The 23,099-nt window shown below is 35.4% G+C and overlaps 1 protein-coding gene across 1 annotated transcript in view; it reads right to left on the reverse strand.

Annotated features, from left to right (window-relative positions):
- Nucleotides 1–2,681: 2,681 nt before the first annotated feature.
- The window catches only part of LOC111502825 (protein O-mannosyl-transferase Tmtc2), a 653,196-nt gene continuing 632,778 nt past the window's right edge, over nucleotides 2,682–23,099 (reverse strand). The window contains exon 10 of the mRNA XM_074181669.1: nucleotides 2,682–11,226. Within this exon, the coding sequence (XP_074037770.1) occupies nucleotides 11,074–11,226 (153 nt within the window). The 3' untranslated portion in view covers nucleotides 2,682–11,073. The remainder of the gene's footprint in view (nucleotides 11,227–23,099) is intronic.

The raw sequence follows: 23,099 nt of genomic DNA on the forward strand, positions 1-23,099 counted from the left end.
GGAGTATTGTAGATGACATAATAAGGAAGAAGAAGTTTAGGTTGTGAATGAACGAAATCTCGACTTTCAGAAAAGACAAAAACCCAGATAAATATATCTCAGTTCCATACCACCAATACACGAAGAACTTTGGAAAGATTTTCAAGGAACTAGTTATGAAGGTGGTTTTTAAAACGAGTCAAACATTACAGAGCCTTTTGGAAAGTCAAAAAGACAAAGTCAAGGATTCGAAAAAGTCTGGAATTTACGAAATTGAATATAAGGACTGCGATGCAAAATGTAATGGACAGACAAAAAGATCTATCAAAGTAAGATATAAGGAACACTTAGCACACTTAAAATATGGAAGACTGAAAAATCAGCAGTCGACCATGATATTTTGCAACAAAACCATTCCATAGACTTCAGTTCATCATTAAGATTAGTTAGAAAAGTTAACAACAGGCAAATAGATGCCTATGAGAGTGTAGAAATAAGTGAACATAATAATATTATGAATAATAATATTAGAAGTACTGTAAAATCAATAGATGAGGCAAATTGAAAAATTAATTCAAGACACCAATGGTATGGTATACCTGTATGTATTGTACACCTGTATGGTATAGTATAAATAGGGTTAGCTTTGCAAGTTTTTCCAGTTTGATTTTCCTCTTGAAGATAATCACTTTGGTGATTAATACGTGCCGAGGTGTTGAAAATAACAGGTGCAAATAATTAAATTGTTTTATCAAAATGGGTGTTCTGTTCGAGCAACGTATCGCCATATGGTCGTCATAATCGTCCTACCGAGGGAACTATTCGCAATGTGGAGAATAAATTTGAGTTCACTGGTTCAGTGAATGATGCACCAATACCCATATGTCAGGGAAACGCACGATATACCAAAAACATCGCCACTGTCTCTGAGAGTGTGCGGAAGTCTCCCAGGCAGTCGATTTCGCGTTGCTCTCGAGAACTCAGCCTTTCGCAGACCACAACTTGGTAAATTTCACGTCATTATTCAGGCCTACTCCCGTACAAATTTCAACTGACTCAGGAACTGAAGATAAACTGATTAACGGAAAAACAGATTTTAAACAGAAACGACCATAAACAACGACGTGTGTTCGCTGAATGTGTTCTGGGGCAGTTGGCTACTGACCTTTACTTTTTGATATCTGAACAATATGGAAAATATAAAACCTTTTAATCGAGGTTGTGTTTGAAAGCAGCTCTCATAGCTGAACTCCGACTTTTCATCATTTCTGTGTAGGTAATATTATTCAATTTGAATTTGACACACCATTATCATTATCATCATTACTTTTATAGTGTAGGAGGTGCCATTTCCGTTCAAACGCCTATGGTGTGTACATATCCCGTATTTAAAGTTGATATCAAGTATTGATACGGCTGAAGAAACTACTAATCTGTGTCCCTGCTCTCCAGCTAATGAAATTTCCTATACCCAGCCGCATAGTATTGAAAAAAATTGAATGTTGGTCGTTCCTTTAAACGACTCTGTACAAGTAGCCTTATATAGAAGGCTACTACATTTTTTTGGAACTACAATCAAAAACTACATTGCGAGTGAAAATTATGGAGGGTGGAAAAACGACTCCAGCTGAATAATTTTCAGTATCTCAACCTTCTTTCTCTTCTCTCCTCATTTATTATTTTTTACTTATTAGTCAGTAGGCTATGCTAGGAAGTAAACGAATCTAAAGCATATGAACTTGAAACGTTCAAGCCAGTCTCAATATACCTACACAGTGGGTGTAGGTATATCGAGACACAGGCAATACAACTGAAAGAGTCGACCTTCAATTTTGGATCGGGCACACTTGCAGACCGGTTTCGGGTCATTAGCCACTCGTCAGTGCAAGATAGTGACCATAATCGACCTAAAGTCAGTGATATTCCATAATTGAAAATCGACTCTTTCAGTTGTATTGCCAATTGCATATGCAGGAAATTTTCTGTGAAGATTCCTGCACTGACGCCTGTCGGATATAATCCAACGCCCTTCGTGGTATTAGCCAGAATAGTTGTTTTCTGATAGGCGTCAGTCCATTAAACCTACTGTGTAGGTATATCGAGACTGGCTGGAAAGTTCATTTGCTTTAGATTCATTATTTTTCATTCTTATTTTTTTACTCCTGGTACTCTGCCTTTTCTCCATTTTCTGACATTTCATTTGTGTCTCATGTACTATTACTTTTTTTTGCCACATCTCAGTTTGCTAATACTAGTTTGTTTTCTATCTCACACCCTATACTTTTCCTTAACCCAACTTTCCTCTGGCACCTTCTCCTTTTTCCATCTCTGAATTCGTATTCAAAAAACAGTATGGAAATCTCACACTGAAGTATGTTTTTTGAATACGTTATAATGGATTATCATCCAGTATCGGTCAGGTGTATCGTATATCTGAATTCACCACCGTCTATTTTATCACAGTAAAGATTTCCAATTTGACATTTTGACAATCATTGGAAATAAGAATGTTTTTTTATATGACCTGCTACAAACATTATGTATCGTAGTTGAATAAATTATCTATCTATCTATCTAGTATATGAAAACGTTCAATGAATGCGTTATTGATTTTCATCATTATTGCCATCACTTAACTATGAATCTAGTTTGAAAGTGTAGCGCTGGGGCTTTGAATATCAGGGGAAAAAATAAACAAATCATTACACAAAATAAGTCAAGCTTTATTTCACAGATTCATTCAATACATTATGTAAGTAGAGCAGACGACTTATGAGAAGCAAGTATATTTTTTCAACATTACAGTTCGAAAGCTCACAAATTGAACAATGGTAAAAAGCCGTTATCGATTCAAATATTATAATACACTGCTCAAAAGATATGTATGTAACATTTTACTTTATACATATTTATAGGGATAATTAACAAAATATTATTTACAATTTCAATTCTAGGATAACTATTTCAGGGAAAATCTGAAAATGCACTTGTTTTGATAGATGGGTATTCAGTTTGAAGAAGCGATATTTCCATAAGAAAGGCTCTTGAAAGTCCCCAAGAGAAAGGTTTCGATACAACTTGACAAAAAGTAAAGGAATATTTGCAACATACGTTGTAGTTCCCGAAAATTAGTGAAAAACTGTTGTACAAATTCCTATTCAAAAAGCACTCCAAAGTGAGATTTCTACCTTACAATTCACAAAACCGCGACACATGTTTCGCTTCACAGTAGCATCTTCAGGGATCACAATGCAGACAAAACAATTTTTCTGTCATTCTTTCATAATAATTTGAATCCTAATGACTTGCGATCATTACTTGACAAATTTCTACATAATGAATTCATTACATAAACTATTTACTTTCCTAAAAAAAAATTCAACCAATTGAAGAATAATGAATACAAGTTTTACCTGGGACCTCATTTTACCCACTCTCAAGATTGATCCTACTCAATAATTTCCTCATTGCGATCTAAATTCATTGAAGGGAAAAGAATTCAAATATATTTGAATGACCAATAATCCTGAATTGCTGAAGCTTACTGATTTCTAAGCATTCCAAAATATTCAGTTTTAAACCTTTTTCTTCCAAATGTAATAGGCCACAATCGTGATTGAACTCGTACATCTCTGTCAGAAGACGGTTTGCAAATGTTGAATTGGTATTCTCATTCAGAAACTACTTTCATGCTCTTTTATTATTTTGAAGAAAGATTTGACCAATATAAAATTCAGGAGAAGAACCATAAGTCAACAAATATCCTCTCGATCTAACCGGCACTGGAGTTTTGTCTTCATTGTTTTTGATGAATTTACTCAAATAACTATTTGTTTTGTAAGCTACGTCCAGTTCTCTGTTCAAAAAACACACTGACTCTTACTTAGCGAAGTAAGTTAGAGTCAGGTACTGTTGACTATCATTCTTTGAAACTAAATAGACCTGGTTCAGAGCTTGTTTCTGCATTGTTTCAGATTTGAGTTCTCGTCCTGTTCATATTGGTAATCATTTTCTCAAAGAGAATAAAAAGACATAGAAGTATTTTTTTTTCAATGAGAACACCAGTTCAACATTTGCAAACCATCATTTGAGTAGCTCGATTATGATGTATTGTATTCAAAAGAGAATGGTTCAAAACTTAACCTTTTCGTATTCTTAGAGATCAATAGATTTGAGAATTCGGGATAATTGCTCAATGACCAAATAGAGTTTTTCCTAGAAAAGTTAATATTTTATGAAATGATTTCATCAGATAGAAATTGAACAGGTAGTAACCGTCATTAGGATTCAAATTAATGCTAAAGCATGACAAAAAATGTGTTTAGTCAGTATTGTTACGCCTGAAGATGCTATTCTATAGCCAAACACAAGTCGCTGTTTTGTAAACTTTTGAGCAGATATCTCACATATTTTTTTTTTAATACGTTATAATGGATTTTCAATAATTATCGATCAGTTATATAATATTTTCATATACATTCATCGCACAAACTCTTTTCATTTTATACAGTAGTATACAATGTGTCCAAGATGAAAGGGGGTAGCATGGAAAAATCGGAAACAAAATCGGTTGAATTAAAAAAAAGTTGCCATTTCAAAGTTCATTGAACTGTCATTTCAAAATGTCGAAAATTCCAATTCATATTGAATATAGAATGAAAAAATAACTTCTGTCTGATTTCTACTGCCGGTCGTGACAATTGATAAACTCAGTAGAAATTGAACAAAAGTTATTTTTTTTATTCAATGATCGATTTTTTTTTCGGTCCGGATGAAAATTTGTGATTAGCGATAGTAATAGTAAACCAAATGTCAAATTGATAACCTGTTGAAGACATCCTCATGTATTGGCAACGAGGAAGTGTTTTTTATTTGTTGATATACTTTTGAGCAACTTCAGAAAATTCAGACGAGTTGTCGAATATCAGTTTTTCCGCATGTCTCCCAATATAATCGGAATTTACTCAACTTTGAAACGTCATTTAGATGAACTTCAAAACGGGGGAAATTTCCATAGTTCCATGGGTTTTGTATCTGTCACAGTTTCCGATTTTCCCGTTCTGTCGCTCCTCCTCTTGAACACGCAATATACTAGGGATATTTGAAGAGAAGAACACATATTATAGAGTCAGGCAAAGTTTCACAGCTTTTCACTTTGGCACACAATCTAACTCATCTTTTTCAAACTGAAAGAGAATACCCATTTCTTTGTTTCCAGATTTTTCTCGTGACTATTTGTAGAAATAATTACAAATCTAACTATCAGAATTGAGGAAAATATTGCTATTTCCCTTCATGTCTCAATATTGTCATAACCTTGTGTTTATGCCGATATCTATTCAACACGGTGGTCCCAGTTTATCGGCATTTTGATTAGAAAATCGTTGATGCTATAGCCTTATTCGCGTTTGTTTTCACACTCATTTCACTGATAAAAAGGAGGCCGCCGATGTCAGAGGCTGAATTGGTTTTTGCAATGAATTGTCACTTTATCACATTGAGAAAGATGTACTTGAATTGAAAAAATACTTAAAATAATCGTTTCATCAAACAAACCACCGCAAACAAGTTTCTGATTCCAAAAATGTGATGACGTGATGTATTTCAGTTAATGTAATCTTCAATGATGAGATAGAAACATATAGCATTCCTAATATTTCTCCAAATGAACAAAAAATAGTTTATGTATCCCATCAATATTGATGAGAACAGACAAAATATGAATTATCTATGATTTGATGAATCTGTCGGTATCCCACAGGGTTTTATTATCGGTTTTGTACTCATATCTAAAGCCGATGAGGTCGAATTTTGACACTGAATATTCTTTCTACTTCAGAAGCCATCACAAAGCAATGGTGGTTTGGTAATTTATTAAAAAGACCGTTCTCAATAGAATCATCTATTCAGTTAGAGTAATCATTATAAGTCTTCTTGACAAGTTATTAGATGAATACTGAATTGCCCTTTCAATACTGATCACAACATCTTCCAAAACTACATTCGAGGGACTAAAACCAAATTTCTAATTCTCATTCAAGAGTTCAAAAGACTGACTCGGAAGAGTTTCGAGAACGTTGATAACTTTTTTCGTTTCTTCAGGTTTTTAGTTTAATCAAGTCATTTTCTCAATGAATTTTGATTCAATTACAACGAACTTCCGAGCTATTTTTTTGAGAACTTCATATGCCTTCAACTCAAGCATACTCCGTTTACTATGAAGATTTTGTTATCACCCATATGTCAACTTGTAGATAATTAACTGAAATATATTCATAAATTGATTTTATTCGAAGGGGTATGATAACATTGTGTATACACTGTGTTCAAGACAAAGTAGAGCTATTTCACTGTTCTCGGGAACCGAGAAAATAGAGGTTGGATAATAAAGTGCCACTAATTGTGTAATTAGTACGACACTATTAGGAAAATTAAAATATCAAAAGAAAGTGGCTTCACAATGTTTCATGGTGAATTTTATCAGTTCGGACTTCCATTCTACTATGATTTGAAATTAAATTTTATTTGTTTTTTCATATATTTCGAATCATACTTGAATACTATTAGACAATGGGAGTCCAAACAAATATAATTCACCAAAAAATACTCAAGAAAGAACATATCCATCAAAATTTTCGGAGGTATGTTGTCAGCGGATGTTCCTGCAATTCGGGAACCCTTAGGTACCAGTCGAGATGATGGTAAACGACCAGATGGCATGTCTCTCATACCATGGAAATACGGTAAACCTGTGGTATGGGACTTTACTTGCGTTGACACGGTCGCGGCTTCCCATCTAGCCGAAAGTTCCAAGTCTGCTAGAACTGCAGCATTGTCTGGCGAGAAATTGAAAAAAAAAAAAATACCAAAATCTTGGAAACAACTATCTGTTTCATCCAGTAGAGGTTGGAACTTTTGGTGTTTATGGCCCGGAGTCTCTGTTATTCGTTCATGAACTCGGAAGGAGAATAGGCCAAGCAACGAAAGATCACCGTTCCACTTCTTTTTTGATAGAAAGAATTAGTATTGCTATTCAACGTGGCAATGCTGCTTCAGTTCTTAGAACTATTCCTCCTTCACATAATTTTGATGAGATCATGCATTGCCCTAAATTCAGTACGGAACTGAAACCTCTTCGAAACAAGCCGAGATATGTGGATATTCATCAGTCTCCTATCAAGGTTAATTCACAAGTGATTGATCCACTTTCTTCTTTTTCAGTGCGGTCAGTGGACTCAGGTCATTCTTGCATTCCTCGTAGAACTGGTACCCTTTCAGTGGAAGAGCTTCTTGAAGCAAGAGCCGAATCGATCCCTCTACGAAACCCTTCTTCACTTGGAAGGATCGATCGCAGCTTGAGAAATGGTTCTTATGGAGATTCTGTGAAACATGTTTTTCCTTACGAATCAGTAGATAGTTGTCCTGAAAATCTAGAGAAGAAAATTGGATTGGATAATTTAGGAAACACTTGCTACATGAATAGCATTTTACAAGTGTTGAACGAGAACGGGAATGTTTCCTACTCATTCATCAAACTCAAACAACTGTTCATGCAGCTGCAGTTTCGTAAGAAGGTATCATCTTTCCCTCCAACCGATTTCCTGGAGTCTTTGAAGTCCAACTAGATACTCGTTAGGACAACAAGAGGATTGTTCCGAATTCTTGGGGTTCTTGTTGAATACTCTTCGTGAGCAAAGCAATAGCAAAATCAATAATCCTGACCGCTCTGTACTGAATGATTCCGTACAACCCATCTCGTCTTGTGTTTGTAAATATTTTGCTGGAATAATCCTCACTTGTTTACTTTGTGGTAAATGTTCAAGAAGTACTGAAAACTTATGTGAATTTCTGGAACTTCATCTAGCTTTTCCTAATACGACTAATAACCAGTCCGTGCAAAGCTTATTGTTAAATCATCTGAAAATGGAATATTTAACAGGTGATGATCGACTGTATTGTCAAACATGCGCCAAACTAACTGACTGTTATAAGGAAACAAGTATAGCTGAGGCTTCAGTCAATCTGATAATAACACTGATGATTCTCAAACAAGACTCAACCTCTAACGGAAGCAAGAAACTCTTTGGAAGGTTCGAAATAGATGAACATTTCAACCTAGCAGACCACTATTATAATATTCATGCAGTCATTGTTCACTGTGGTTCTGGCGTTGAATTTGATCATTATTACGCCTTGGTCAAAGAAGAAACGGACTGGACTGATTTAAGTTTGACGATAGTCGTGTCACGAAGTGTTCTGGCGATACATTGAATCTATTGGAGCCTCTGGAGACACCCTACATTTTGTTTTATAAGAGAGAGGACATTGTTAGATCAAATTCTTCTGATGGTGTGGTTCTGCAGGTTTTTCCGGGTTTTCCTGCAGCTGAAAAAGCAAATGCGCCACTGGAATCAATGAAGTCGCCCCGGAGCGCCAATTAATTTTTATTGTGGTTTTTATTTTATTTTTATCGTTATTTATTGATAATTAGTTTGAGACATATTATATGGTAAAGAACATCTTGAATATACTTGATAATTATTGAAATGAATAAATAAAATGACTGGCTTATGAAGAAGCACTTTCTTTTGAGGAAGAAAAAAATTAACAACATAGTATTTGTGACATTTGCTTTCATTGCAAGAAGTACTTTTCAACGTTGAACTTCGAAAATGAAATATCCTATTAACATTTTTGAGATGAATAGAAAAAGCATTTCATTACAAAATTAACGAAAAGTACGTGAATTGATGAAAAATTCAAATTTCTGTAATTTCATGAAAAATCTAAGTAAATTTTGTATCTAACTTTAAGTTAGAAAATATTTCCATAGAAAACGTCATGGGGCCCCCCTAAATCGAAAAAAAATGCTCCGACGCCATAATTCAGAAACTAAAAGTCAACTCCTGTTTTTTTCTGATTGATTCTGCCATTTCTTGATGGAGCAATTGCATAAATTGGGTTTCGACTTTCTTCTTCATCCATCGTTTTCTCCAGATCCGCCCCCCAGCGACTTTTTGCAGTTCTCAGACCCGAAGAGAATACTCGTTGGAAAAAAATAGCGCCGATGGTAAGGTAATTGTCGAAACTGAGGTCTATTTTGAGGCTGAAGGCATAGAATACTATAGAAATGGTATAGAGAAATTGTATGACCCCTATAAACATTGTATCACCCTCGAAGGCGACTATATTGAGAAATGAAATCATCTTTTATACATTTTTTTTAATGTCACCCTACGACATTTTCAGCCCGACCTTTATATGAAGGACATATAACGAAAGAAATGGGGGATATCAATATCAAGTATGATGACAATAACAATCTTTATACTATGGCGACAGGCGGGTTGACTGTCCTTGTTTATCTTTCACTGCCTGAACCACTGTGCATGCTGTTTTTGGTGAATGCTTCGGCTTGGGATGTGGGGGTTGAGTAAACTGGCCATCGGGTGCCTGCTTCCACGTCGACCCGCTGGCTACGGGAATGACAAAATCACTTGTGGTTCAGTTATTCCCTAATTGAATAGCATCTCGACGATGGTTTGATCCTAAGGTGTGTGTTTACGTGCCGAGAGGATGAATGACACTGAGCCTATCAACTGTCTCTACGGAACCTTCGAGATACTGAGCGGCCTCTCGTCGTAGCATCGCCTTGTCACGGTAATGCGGAGCGCTGCCATGATTGACCTTCTCTCCCTAGCTACTCGTGGAACTTTTATGGATAAAGTCAACTTAAAAATTCTTCCTGACGCTGAGTCTACAGAGGAAATGGATGTCGAGCTTACGACTCCAACTGACTTCCCTGTAAATTCAGATCAGGAGCGAAAGCTTTTCAACTCTCCAACGCCTGATCCAATAACTGAACCTAAAAAAATAAGGTTTGTTGGTGCAGTCAGGAAACGACTGAGTCGTCTGCTCAAGAGCGGGGTACCTTATGAAACCGCCTTGCACCAAATTTTTGAGCGGCGTACGCAGAATCTGTCCCAGGTGGAGGAACAAACCCCCCATGAGCAGGTTAGCAAACGTTTGCGCTCAAGTGATGATTCACCAAAACCAAAGGCAAAAAAGCCCTGTGCGGTTAAACCAAAGGCATCTTCAGGTGTAGCCGACGTGCATAAACCTTCATATGGTTAAGGTTGTCACGGGTATCAAGGTGGAAATCTTGACTATCCAAATTTGTGCCTGCCCCGCAGGGAACCAAATCAGGTTTGGCAGAGCTCTTACCATCTGACCTGAAAGACAACTCCACATACAAACAGCTTCGTTAAGAAGCTGGGTTTATTTGGTCGAGTGTGAATAGGTGTGAGCCACAATAAACCCTTGCGGGTTTGAACCTAACCTAACCTTACCTAACTATGGCGACATCTAATCAGAAAATTGAACAGAGTCATTACAAAGACAGGCATCTCCAAAATACCTTGATTTCAATCCAGTTTTGTTATTGGAAAAGAAATATTGTGACACCAAAGTCGTAATGATTATGGAATTTCATAGACATACAGAAACTAATCTTCTAACGTAGGTACTAGTAACTAGCACTTTAATTTTTATTACTTATAATTGTTAAATTTGGAATGATTTCGAATATTTCGAATGGCCATTGGTCCATTCAGTATATTGAGTACCTAAACGAATTTCGCGAAACAAAGATGGACCAGAACAACTGATTTTTCTCCGAGAATTAATCATTTTGCCAAGTAGAAAAGTTTTTGGGAAGAACAGATATTTGGGTTTGAACTTGAAGAGAATCCGAATGCACTAAACAAATAGTAATCTCAATTTATTCTACTCAAGAATATGCTTTTACTTTTTTCGAATATTCTCTAAAGTTTTAATTTCTCAAATGATTCACTAGATAGCATCAATTTTCATGAATCTAACCTTTGCTTCATCATCGACTTTAACCAAAATCCCTACAGCCACCCCCCTTATCTTAGACACAGTGTATACAGCATTCGTTTCCGTTCGATTCCCTTTGCCCTTAACCCTATCATCAATTCAGCCAATCGAAGGCACGCCATCTTTATCAGTTATCGGTCTGAAACACTTGTGTTCAATCTGAATCCGATCGAATTTATGGAATTACCCTTAATGTCAAGTCATTACAGTATGTAGTTTATGGAGATTTGTGAGCGTCGTGACATCGTTGGGTTGTAGTCGCAGAGCTTCTCTGTAACTCTCTGCAGCTTCTCTGTATTTGCCGTTCAGGTGTAGAATCGCTCCCAGATTCGTGTGGCTTCTTGCGTCCTGAAAAAAAAGAGTAAACTTAATTGAAACGAGCAGAATGAATTGGGGTTTGTCGAAATTGATTATTTTGGTTTGTTTTATGTTGGGTAATGACAAAATCTGCTCGAAGATCTTTGTCCTCCTTTGCTAAAATTATAGGAAAAACTTTCAAGAGAGATGAATAGTTTTCAAGTTCAATAAAAACTCCCAACAAAGATGTGTAGATCATGCATGAACGTTTCTTTTAGATACAAACTGGAGAAAAAGTCCAACATTAACAACTACTTTTTTTCAAGAGGAAGATCAAACTTCCTCTTCCTCTTGAAGATGATCACTTGGTGATGGAAACATGTGTCGAGGTGTAAAAATGACGGTTTGATGTTGGAAAAAACTCCGGTTATATTCAATTCTGCTCTTGTTACGGTGACAATCCGTAAAAATATCCATGCGGTTAGCTGACTTGATCTCAGCTGCTAACTCGTTCTTAATGATGATAAAATACTCTGTCTTCAAACAAATTGCTTCTGATATAGTTCATGCCACATGGTCGTACGGTCAATAAGAAGTATTATCTTGAAGTTATGCGCCGCTTGCCAGAAGCAATACGGAGAAAACTTCCACAATGTGGAAAAATTAATTACTTTTGCATCACAATAATGCAACTGATCACTCATTATCGCTTGTTCGTAGTTTTTTGGACGAAAACAACACCGTGATCATGCCTTAGCCACCAGATTTGGCCCCTGTGACTTTTTCTTGTTCTCAAGAATGAAGGAATCTATGAAAGGACAGCGGTTTGCGACGATCGAGGGGATAAAAACTGAATTTCTGAGAGAGCTCAAGGACATATCAAAAAGAGCAAATCAGAACTGCATCGAGCATTGAAAAGAATGTTGACATAAGGGTATTATATCTGAACAGACCTCGTACTCATCACAATTCGCCAACACAGAATATCATTCAAATTTATCAGTCTTTCAAAAAATTACTTATAGTTTTGTGCTCAGTTACGCAATAATTCTGTTGGTTTTCATAGTTCATGAAAAATGTACAATTCATGAAAAGGCATTAAACCTATTTTCCACCTACGGATCTTCAGTTTATACAGTCCAATATATCGATCACCAGACACCAAATTCATCAAACTATGAAATAATTATTTGATGCAAGAATATGTACAAAATTTCGATCAATGAATGCATTCAAACTGATTTGAATAGTTTATTTGATTTATTCATTTTAGAGTTCTTTCAGTAAAATCTTCAGATATTATAGGCGTCTAAACCTGTGAATCAAATTGTTGAAAAAAACTGCTTGCTAAATTACCATCTCTCAATTTCTCAAAAAGTCATTATTATGCAAAACAGTTTAGATTCATCTGCCCAGAAAATCGCACAGTTGCCAAAAATTTCCTCAATATTTAGTATGCTTGAACGCTTCCACCGAATTCATAACGAATTGTTCCATTTCGAATTGAAACTCGAAACAAGTACTTGGAAATAATTACTTCCCCTTTCATCGAGTCACGATCGAGTTGTTTTGAATTACCTTTAATGAAATTTGTTTCGACAGACATGCAAATTTCCAAAGAATGGGTAATTATGGTGGTATGTCAGGCGATTTTGCGCCCTTTTGTGGATCATCATGCATAACGAATGATATTGCCAGGTTTTCTGTATTGTTGCACGCCTGATAATTTGAAATTTGAAATGTTGAATTGCATGTTGAGAATTTAGGTAATCTGGGACGGGAGAGGTAGTTTTTGGAGGAGGGGCGGATCATAATCCCGGACAGAAATTGAGAAACTGGTATTGTCATGGTCCACAGCCAAAATGACGGGACTATATTGTCTTGTCCATAGAGTGGTCACATTTCCGTTGAGCAAAGAAAGTTATATCTTGAAAAAATTATGAAGGAAAAAAATACTTCAAACACAGTGGATAGGTTGATTACGAAATGAAAATTACAGAAGTGTCGTTGTTATTTGAATCGAAATTCACCAATAAATTGGTCCGAACGTTCGATATATTGTAATTGAACGGTAGTCGAAAATTGGTCACCCTGTATATTGAATTACTGTTCGAAAAAGAACGAATCCAGTTATGAAACCACTCTTCATAACATATCGTTATACCGAAGGATTCTAAAGAACAACTGATCATAAAAGTTCTCAACATAGGAATATTTTAATATTGTTTAGGTGTTATTTATTCGTTATTTACAAAAAATGATATTTCGTATGGAATATTTCCACCAATATTGTGATTTCATTGGGAAATTTCAACAAAACGTATGTGTCAAAAATCCGTTTTTGTATGACTGTCATTGAAAGTGACATTTTTAATGGTTGTCAAGAGTATTAAAAGATGATGTTTACAAACTAGCGTGTTTCAAATATTTTTAACACACGATTTTTTTCGACCAAATGAACAAAACATAAATATTCAATTTTCGAAGAAGTTTTATTATGAACAATGGATATAGAGGCCATTAAATTCTGTTTCGAATGTATTATATACATTAATTACATTATTATTATTTATGAACATTAATTTGAAGAGTACAATCAGAACAACTGCTGATACTGATACCTCGCTGTATTGAAGAGAATTGTAATGTTTTTCAACTATATGAGTTGACAATTTCATGGGCATTTAGCATTTAATTCTTGAAGTGAAGAGGGCGATGCTGTAACGCTGGAGCTAGTTGTTGATTTTTCTTTCAGCAATAGCCTTTTTATAAGAAATAGATCGATCGATGTAACCCTCAGCTACTGTTGTAGACTTCCAACCTCCGAGCTTCTTAATATCCGTTATATTTGCTCCTGATTCTGCTACCAAAGATGCAGAAGACCTTGTGAAACAGTGACCTATATATTTCTTTGGTTACGGGAGGTTCAGAAACTCAGCAATGGTAGAGGGCATTTTCTCAAATGTGTTTAGACCAACTGGGTTGGCACTGCATTTATAATTTGAGTATTTCGAAAATAAAAAGTTGATGATCGATAAAGAAGGGCGTAATGCAACGTTTTTATTGAAATGGTCAATATTTCTTTCAACAGTGCAAAAATAACGATCTATTTTCATTTTTGTATTTGGAATTTGAACAATCAATGATTTATCCCTTAGTATAATATCTTCTATCATAAATGGCACAGCTCTTCACGCGGGCAGACTCCATATATCCCGGAAATAGTAGCAACTTTTATCATCAAATATATTCCATCTGGCGCTTCATTTATAAACCTCTGGACTTGTTCAAACGTAAGAGTTTTTGATTTTTTGGGGCTATTACTTTCCTTTTTCTGCATTAGAGGAATACTATTACCTTGAAATATTTCTCATTAGTCAGTGGGTTAGAGCAAAAAACAAAATGTCACTCCATCTAGTGGACGAGGTACTAACCAACTGCACATCCGTAATTTGCTCGATTCCTCTGAATAAGGAAGAAAAACTACGTTGTTTTATGGTCGCCATGCAGTAATACCTTCTTTCGTTGGAATATTTTCAGGTATTTCCATGTCATGGTTTCGCATGAAATCAACAATATCTGCTTTTTTTGTGTTATTGTTTGGTATTGTAGTCAATAACCGAGAATGATACGAAGCGTTATCCATAACAATAAGCGAGTTTGGAGAAATATTTGGGAGAAGCTGCTCACTGAACCAGGTTTCGAATAAAGCCGCAGTCATATCTTCGTGGTAATCAGCAGACGAATCTTTTATATTTTTGGCCGACAGAAGCAAAGCGTTAGGTACGAAACCACTTTCATTCCCGGCATGCAAAATTATAACACGTTTTCCCCTTGAAGAAGGTGTGTTCAAAGCACAATACTTGGTTTCTTCTACCAAGCCATATTTGACAACATCATGGGTGTCAAACCAAGTTTCGTCGAGGTAGATTATATCTCTGCTGGATTCTCAGTAGCTTTTCGTTCGCCTCAAATATTTTTGTCGGAGTTGAACAATGCGTGTCGATTCCATTATGACCATCCGATTGTTCAATTTTTTATATTTGAAACCACAAGACAATAAGACACCTCTTCGAGATTCTAAAGATTTGTAATTGTAATCGGGATAGTCGAGTAATTTATACCAAATCATTTCCAAAGTTGGTACTTCATTTTTTCGGTATATACCATAAATTGTTCGCCGAATCACATCTTTTGAAGCACCATCAACGTTTGCGAATTTTTTATTCTTTTGTTTTCGTTTCATTGCATGGACAATGACATCCCCTATTTTAATGACTCGAAGAACTGTCGAACGAGATAGTTTTGTTAACTCGCATATTCTATTCACAATAGCATTCTGTGAAGTGTGACAGTTTTCCTTTTTTAAGCATTCATGAATATTTAAAATCATTTGCTGAACTTGAACATGTAAGTCCTTCTTTTCAAATTTCGGATCCCTGTCGATTGACACAGATTCCTCACATGTAATGTTATCATTTGTTTCAACAGGTCTCCAGAAAGCCATATTGATGAAAGTACCCAAAAACACTAAGATTTTCACAGAAATCGGTTTGAACGATGAGATTGCAACCTTTGGTGTGAGAGTTGAAAACTTTTTCTAGAGATCAATTACCCTAACACCAAACTGATATTTTTGCACTCGACGCGCGTTTCGCTAACAAGGTTAGCATCTCCAGGAGAAGCAAATTGATACTGAATCTAAAGAAAAGTGTTGGCTATTTATATACCTAAAATTTTTTGGTCCGATGTGGACTTTGTTTGTTAAATGATGAATATCCTAATTGATTTTTCGGTAATCAACTAGTGGGACCACTACCTGCAAATTAATTTGTCCGCTTACTAAGCTATTGTTGACAAATTTAATTGCAGGTAGTGGTTCCACTAGTTAATTACCAAAAAATCAATTAGGATAACCATCGTTTAACAAACGAAGTTCACATCGGACCAAAAAACTGAAGATGCTAACCTTGTTAGCGAAACGCGCGTCGAGTGCAAAAATATCAGTTTGGTGTTGGGGTAATTGATCTCCAGAAAAATCGGTTTGCGAAACCACTCACTACCTCACCTAACCCCACGAACACACGGCACTGATAAAGAAATATTGTGAAACGGACAAAACGCCTGAGCTGTAAACAATACTGTTTGTTGCTAACCAGGTGATTCAGCGTCACCTGACACGGCCACTTCACAGTAAATGCGATTACATGAAAATAGTTGAATAACAAGATATGCCAAAATGTGTTTTGATAGAAATATTAAATTTATCTAGACCTCGTTCATCCTTTCTTTCCTTTCTTCCATCACTGTTTTTCTTATTTACCTTTATTTCATCTGCAACCACATCTTTTTATTAAAACTAACTATGACTCATCGAATGATCATCAAACATATCACAATTGTGGAGTACTGCTGAATGATAGACACCGATTTATGTTCAAATCTGAGATTTTTTCAAAACCCGTTCTATAATTGTCGGTACATAAACATTTTAGTTATGATCACATGAGTAAACGACTAACATGCATTGATATTGACTAAACACTCTTAGTATATAAATATCATTGATGTATATAAAGTGATAACTTTCATTCTTTTTTTTCCTAATCCTTTCTCTTTTTTTCTCTTTTCTCTCAACCAATATACAAAGCAATGCTTTATGTGGCTTACTCTTAATTTATTTGTGATATTGGCATTGGTTACTGTAGTTGTTTTTGGCAAATGAATATTATTATTATTATTATTTATTTTATTATGAAAACAGGACGGTTGTACAAAAAACTTCGTATGATATTTGTGTTAGAAGTAAGTTATTTTGTTCGTGAAATTGCTCAGCTCGCTACTCTCGTTGCGCAAACTTTTTCACTCGCAAAATAAAACCTTACTTTCAACACTCATATAATAATTAGCTATTATTCTTATAGAAAACTTAATAACTCTCGATAACCTATGCATTGATTTTTCATCTTTTTCATTATTCTGATGCATTCGTTATTACCGACTTTCTCATCTACATTATCTATTGATTTCTTTGTAGTGCCATAATGATTGGATTCGTGTTATTATTTTCTACTTCTGCATCCATTTCGATTCTTATGTTTATATTTCTTTTTTTCATTATCTGAATTTACTACATTTTCTCTTGATTATTGATTGAAAATTATTCCCCAACTCAGGGTCAGTGGATTTTATGGGTACTTCGACTAGTATAAACTACTTTCCCCAAATATGTTGGAGATGAAAGGACACCGCGAAATTCATCATAAAAGTTCATTCACTTTCTGTACTGTTTGCTTTTCTCGTTTTATGTCGATGCTTCTATCGATCTGACTTCAATCAACAGAATTACCCCAAAAGACATATTCGGCAAATAAAGGAAATGTTTGCCGTCAACTTCCATACAATCTGTTGCCTGGTATCGATGACATCTCTCCTCTTCCAATCGTGAGGCTATTTCACACCTGACTGGAGATATAGAGAAACTACGGAATTCACGGATGGCTGAAGGATCTTCTAATGGATAAATCTGTGCAAATATGAGTTTTAAGTGACGGGAATTAATATGAAACTGTTATTTGAAGCGCTGGATGATAATAATAGTATCACGACATATCAAAAATTAAAGTTCCTCGATGTGTCTGTCTGTTTATCTGTCGAACGCCAGGATCTAAAAATAACCGGAAGGATTTTCACGAGGGGTAAACCAAGATAAAGATTTATTTATATGATTCATCATTGTTTTGTGTCAATTGCTTGAAATATGACCACGTTATCCATGAAAAGTCGGGGTAGTGGTGCTAATCTGCGAGCTTATATCTAAAATGCGGTTCAATCCCTATGAGATATAACAAAACCATTAACTACACATTGTTTTTTTATAGGTCAACAAATAAGTCCGCGCGATGATATACAGGGTCCTGCAACAGTGGCGCGGTGTTCCACATCTCAATTCAGGAAACAGATAGGAATCTAAATTTCTATAATATCACCTCATTGCACGAGCTCGATAAAATAAAAATATTGGCGGTCACACAGGGTGTTCAGTTTTTTCTGGGCGGATCCCAACTGTGTTTTAATGTTTATAGCAACCTATATTTTTTATTGCTTTTTCGGTTTCTGCATAGAAAATAAAAGACACTTTATGTATATCTTCACTTCGGAAATATTGACGGTTTTCGAGATATCTAGCATGCCAGGTTTTTTTTCCAATATTGGTCACTCAGAATATTTGAAATTATAAAGTTGTGCCAAGCCCAATTGAATTTTTTTTGGTCAAATATTCTACATTGGTAACTATCTCAAATGATATATCTGAAATCTACCTGTGATACACAGGGTGTAAAAATCGCTTGCCACACATTGTAAATAAAAATTTGCAGAATCTTCCTTATTTTAAATGGAACACACCCTGTTTATTATCGATCCATAAGGAGCGCCAACGTAACCTCTACCAATTTCATTGTGATAAAAAATATAGGTTGCCATTTGGTTGCCACAGTTGGGATCCGCCCAAAAAAATTGAACACCCTGTGTGACCGCCAATATTTTTATTTTGTCGAGCTCGAGTAATGAGGTAATATTATAGAAATTTAGATTCCTATCTGTTTCCTAAATAGAGATATGGAACACCGCGCCACTGTTGCAGGACCCTGTATATCTATCTTTCAAGGAAAACTTACCATACCCAGTTCAACTTTCAAAATGATGGTCTAATGCAGGGGTCTTCAAACTTTGAAGCTTTCGGGCCATAATGATTTTTTCATTTTGTTCCAAGGGCCAATTTCGGCCCTTAACTATATTTCTAGACTAGGATAGTCGCAAAGTGCGTGACCTAAGCAAATTTACGCTTTTTTTGCATTTCAATTATTATTGTGTATTGTGACACTTAACGACATCTAGTGGCGAGTAGTGGTACTATGTACTATCTTTTTCAGCTACCCGCTGGGTGACATTAGGCGCAATTAAATATTTGGAATTACCGCGTTGGTTCGAGAAAGTTCTGGTTCTAGCTAGTGTACTCCGATCACCTCAAGATGGCAGTAATAATTGCATATAAAAAGGCTAGCGACGCAACTGCGAGTTAGTCTGCGTAGGAAAGGCGAAGGAAGCGAAACTGTCTATTGTGAAATAAAGTAACACCCGTCAATAAAAGTATTTTGATTTGACTTATTGTTTTTATGTGTGATTTGTTAGTATGGAAAAGAAGCGAAAAATAGACAGTGAATGCAGAACGTTCCAAGAAAAATGGAACTTTCAGTTTTTTGTGATTAAGTCCAGTAATAAAGCGCTATGTTCAATTTGTAATGAAACTATAGCTGTTCTCAAAGACTATAACATTAAACGACACTATGAATCGAAACATCTTCAAAGTTACTCCAAGTATACAGGAAGTTTGCGGAAGGAACAATTTGAAGCTTTGAAACGCGGACTCAAATCGCAGCAATCTTTGTTTACCAAAGCGAATGCTGAACAAGAGTCTGCAACTCGCGCCAGCTCTCGTGTGGCTCTTGAAATCGGAAAACGTGGCAAACCATTCACCGATGGAGAAATGATAAAAGAATGCTTGATTGCAGTAACCGAAGAAATATGCCCTGAAAAGGTAAATTTATTTAAAAGTGTCAGTTTGTCAGCAAACACCGTGGCTCGGAGGGTGCAAGACATCACAGGAAATATATCATCTCAACTGTCTGACAAAAATGGACATCATGAGTAGTTTTCTCTAGCATTGGATGAGTCAACGGATGTGTCAGATACTGCTCAGGTGTTGATTTTTATTTGCGGAGTAGATAAAAGCTATGAAGTGTATGAAGAACTTCTTGATATTGATAGTATTCACGGCACGACAACTGGGGCAGATATTTTTAAGGGAGTTGAAGATGTCATTAATAAAAAGAACCTTCGATGGAGAAATTTGAAATCTATAACAACTGATGGAGGCAAAAATATTTATGGTAAAAATAAAGGAGTGGTTGCATTTGTGTCAAAGGCTGTAAAAAATGATGGTGTTTCAAAACCATTAGTCTTACATTGTATCATTTGAGAAAGTACTTTATGTATAAAAAAGTTGAGAAGTTGCTCTAGGTGATTATGATCGCACAGGCACCGCTCTAAGAGCGCCTTAAGGATTTTAATGCAGTGCTTTTGTTTCGCCCTTAAAAAAATTATCGAAGAAGTACCTGAGAAAGTAACTTTCACTCATGATTACGTGGGGTAGATAAAAATTAGAGTATACAGTGCATTTATTTAATGTCCCCCCGTTTTAATTTTTTGACCGAGCCAACTCGAAAAAATGAAATTTGAGACAATGAACTTAATGCATGAATACTTTATTTTGAAGTGAACTTGACACATGAAACTTTCAAGATGGCGACTGGGCCCCATCTTGGAAAAAAATTAAATAGAAAGGGGGGTCTTAAGACACATCTTTTTGAAGCTCCTGACAAATGTTTCACAACCATAGAATATGATTTCAATACCTTCAACTACTACAAAATGGCGGAACTTTTAATAGTTGCCTGAATACATGGACATTTGACTAAATAATATGAGGTAATGAGCTTGAGGTCAGTTCAGAAGATGCTTGAAATGGTTGCCTTGAACTTCTTGACATATGAACAGTCTATCCGATATTTCACGCCAAACATTTTCGAACACAGTGACGTCAATATCTCTATAAATATTTATTATTATCTGCCGTATATCCAATATTGAAATAGGTTAAGTTTCGTACACGTTTGGCCTCAAATAGACCAATGAAACAAAGTCCGAAGGTGTCGAATCTGCCGAGCGGGCTGGCCATTCTGTAGGACCTCGACCGCCAATCAAACGACCGGAAAAAGTAGTATTCGAATAGTTGCTCACTTGTCTGGAGTAATGTAGTGGTGCTTCATCTTGTTGGAATACAATATCCATATCGAATTCATTAGGATTCGCTTCGACGATTTCAGTGATGAGAGGGTCAACAGTAGTTTCCAGCATATTCAAATACAGTTCCCCTGTTGAATTTTTTATAATCAAAAAATAACGCATCAAACCTTATCGTGTTGTTGGAATTGCCATATGACATTTGAAAAGGGATATTTCTAGAAATATCGATATTGATGTATTTGTCTTTAGGAAATTATTAAATGTATCGCCATTTTGTACTAGGTGAAGATATTGACTTCATATTCTAGGGTTGTGAAGTACTCTTCAGGATCTTCAAAATGATGTGTCGCCATCTTGGAAGTTTCATCTGTTAATTTCACTTCAAAATAAAGTATTCATGCATTAATTTCATTATCCCAAATATCTATTTTTTGAGTTGACCGGTCTAAAAATTAAAGGCGGGTGTGTTGAAGAAATTCACTGTATAATTGAATTACCTTTCTGTATATCATTTATTATAAAAAAGCTAGAGTGGTAGCGAAACATGTCATGATATGATCATATTTTCGAAAATAAAGTTTGTAAATATAAAATCGTAAGGTGTAGTTTATGAAAAAAAGGAAAAATACTAGGAAATATATTTCGGGTATTAAATGATATCAATTTAGCATTATTAGACAGAGTTTTGATTTCAGTACCATTAACCGTCGAGACGATCGAACACATCACAGAAATGTAGATGAATAGCTCAATATCTGCCCCCAAAATTAATGATAAATTTGATTTTTGAATCTTCCATGGAATATTTCACATTGTTATTGTCATGTATGTTATATATTCCAACAACATACATAATTTCTCTGTAATACACATCAGCATAAAAGTAGCAGCACTCAATATTTCACTATCATGAGGTGATTTTCATAAATAACTGAGTTCCATTGAATTGTGTGAGGTGAATATTATATTATTGACTCCTTGAAATCGAAAGTCATAAGCCGAGCAAAGAATTACCTAATTCACTGAATCAATAAAGCTGAAATAGGACAATTCGATCAGAATTCAGAAAGAGTTGAATCGCTTCGAAATAATTTCGTAGAATTATCAAGTGGTAACAACTTAACGGCTATTTACGTCGAGGTTAAAGAGTTCCGACGGAAATTGAAAAAGTTGGTTCCGACTGAGGAAATTTACTTAAATCGAAACCGATTCATTCCTTCATCACTGAAGGCGGGAGTCAGCTGCATTATTTAGTCTACAGAGTGTATACGGGGGATTTGAGGATCAAGACAGCGCGCGTGGAAGGATTAGGAAATTTTTCCTGTAGTCCTGAGGATTTGCTAAGGCGGGAAGGTGAGTATTAGCGAAGAAGTGTAGGTTTAGGAATTACAAAAGGTTACTGTTGCTAAATAAACTAATTCAATACGAGGAAACTGAGTTTACGTGCTATTTTCTGATCCACTAATTTGAAGAAGTAGATTTGGGAATCAATAATGGATGTTGCAGATGAAACTGGTTTGAAAGCGGAAAAAAATATAGTAGTTTATTTTATTTTCCATACAGACTTAACAGCCTAATTACATGGAAATTTTTATCACAAAATAATTGTGTGAGCTTACTTCTATACATTAACACTGAAAGGTTTATTTTCAAACTTATTCTCTACGATCACAGTTATATTTCTGATAAATAATTGATAACATCATATCGGAAACCAGAGAAGGAATTACTGAAATCTGAATTTTTTAAAACATTAATTGCATTTGCTTAACGAAGCATGATTGAGAGAGGACTCAGAACAGTTATTTTTTTACTTGCCTTGGGTGGTTTAAAAAGGATTGGACTTACTGAATACTGAGAATTGATATTGATATTGTTGTTTATCACCTTGTATAAAAACATTATTAGTGTTACATCCCGTCTAATATAAAGAGATAATATTTTGGAATGCTGCCTCAAATTCATTGATCTGACTTTTGTGTAATCCGGTCAGCAATGTTTTTCGTTATACTATAGATATCTCAGTAACCTATTTTGAATTTTATCGATTCTGTTTG

Source organism: Leptinotarsa decemlineata, unplaced genomic scaffold (assembly GCF_025532065.1).
Source record: "Leptinotarsa decemlineata unplaced genomic scaffold, Ldec_3_MD MMD2_tig00026314_RagTag_RagTag, whole genome shotgun sequence".
In the NCBI taxonomy this organism is placed as follows: domain Eukaryota; kingdom Metazoa; phylum Arthropoda; class Insecta; order Coleoptera; family Chrysomelidae; genus Leptinotarsa; species Leptinotarsa decemlineata.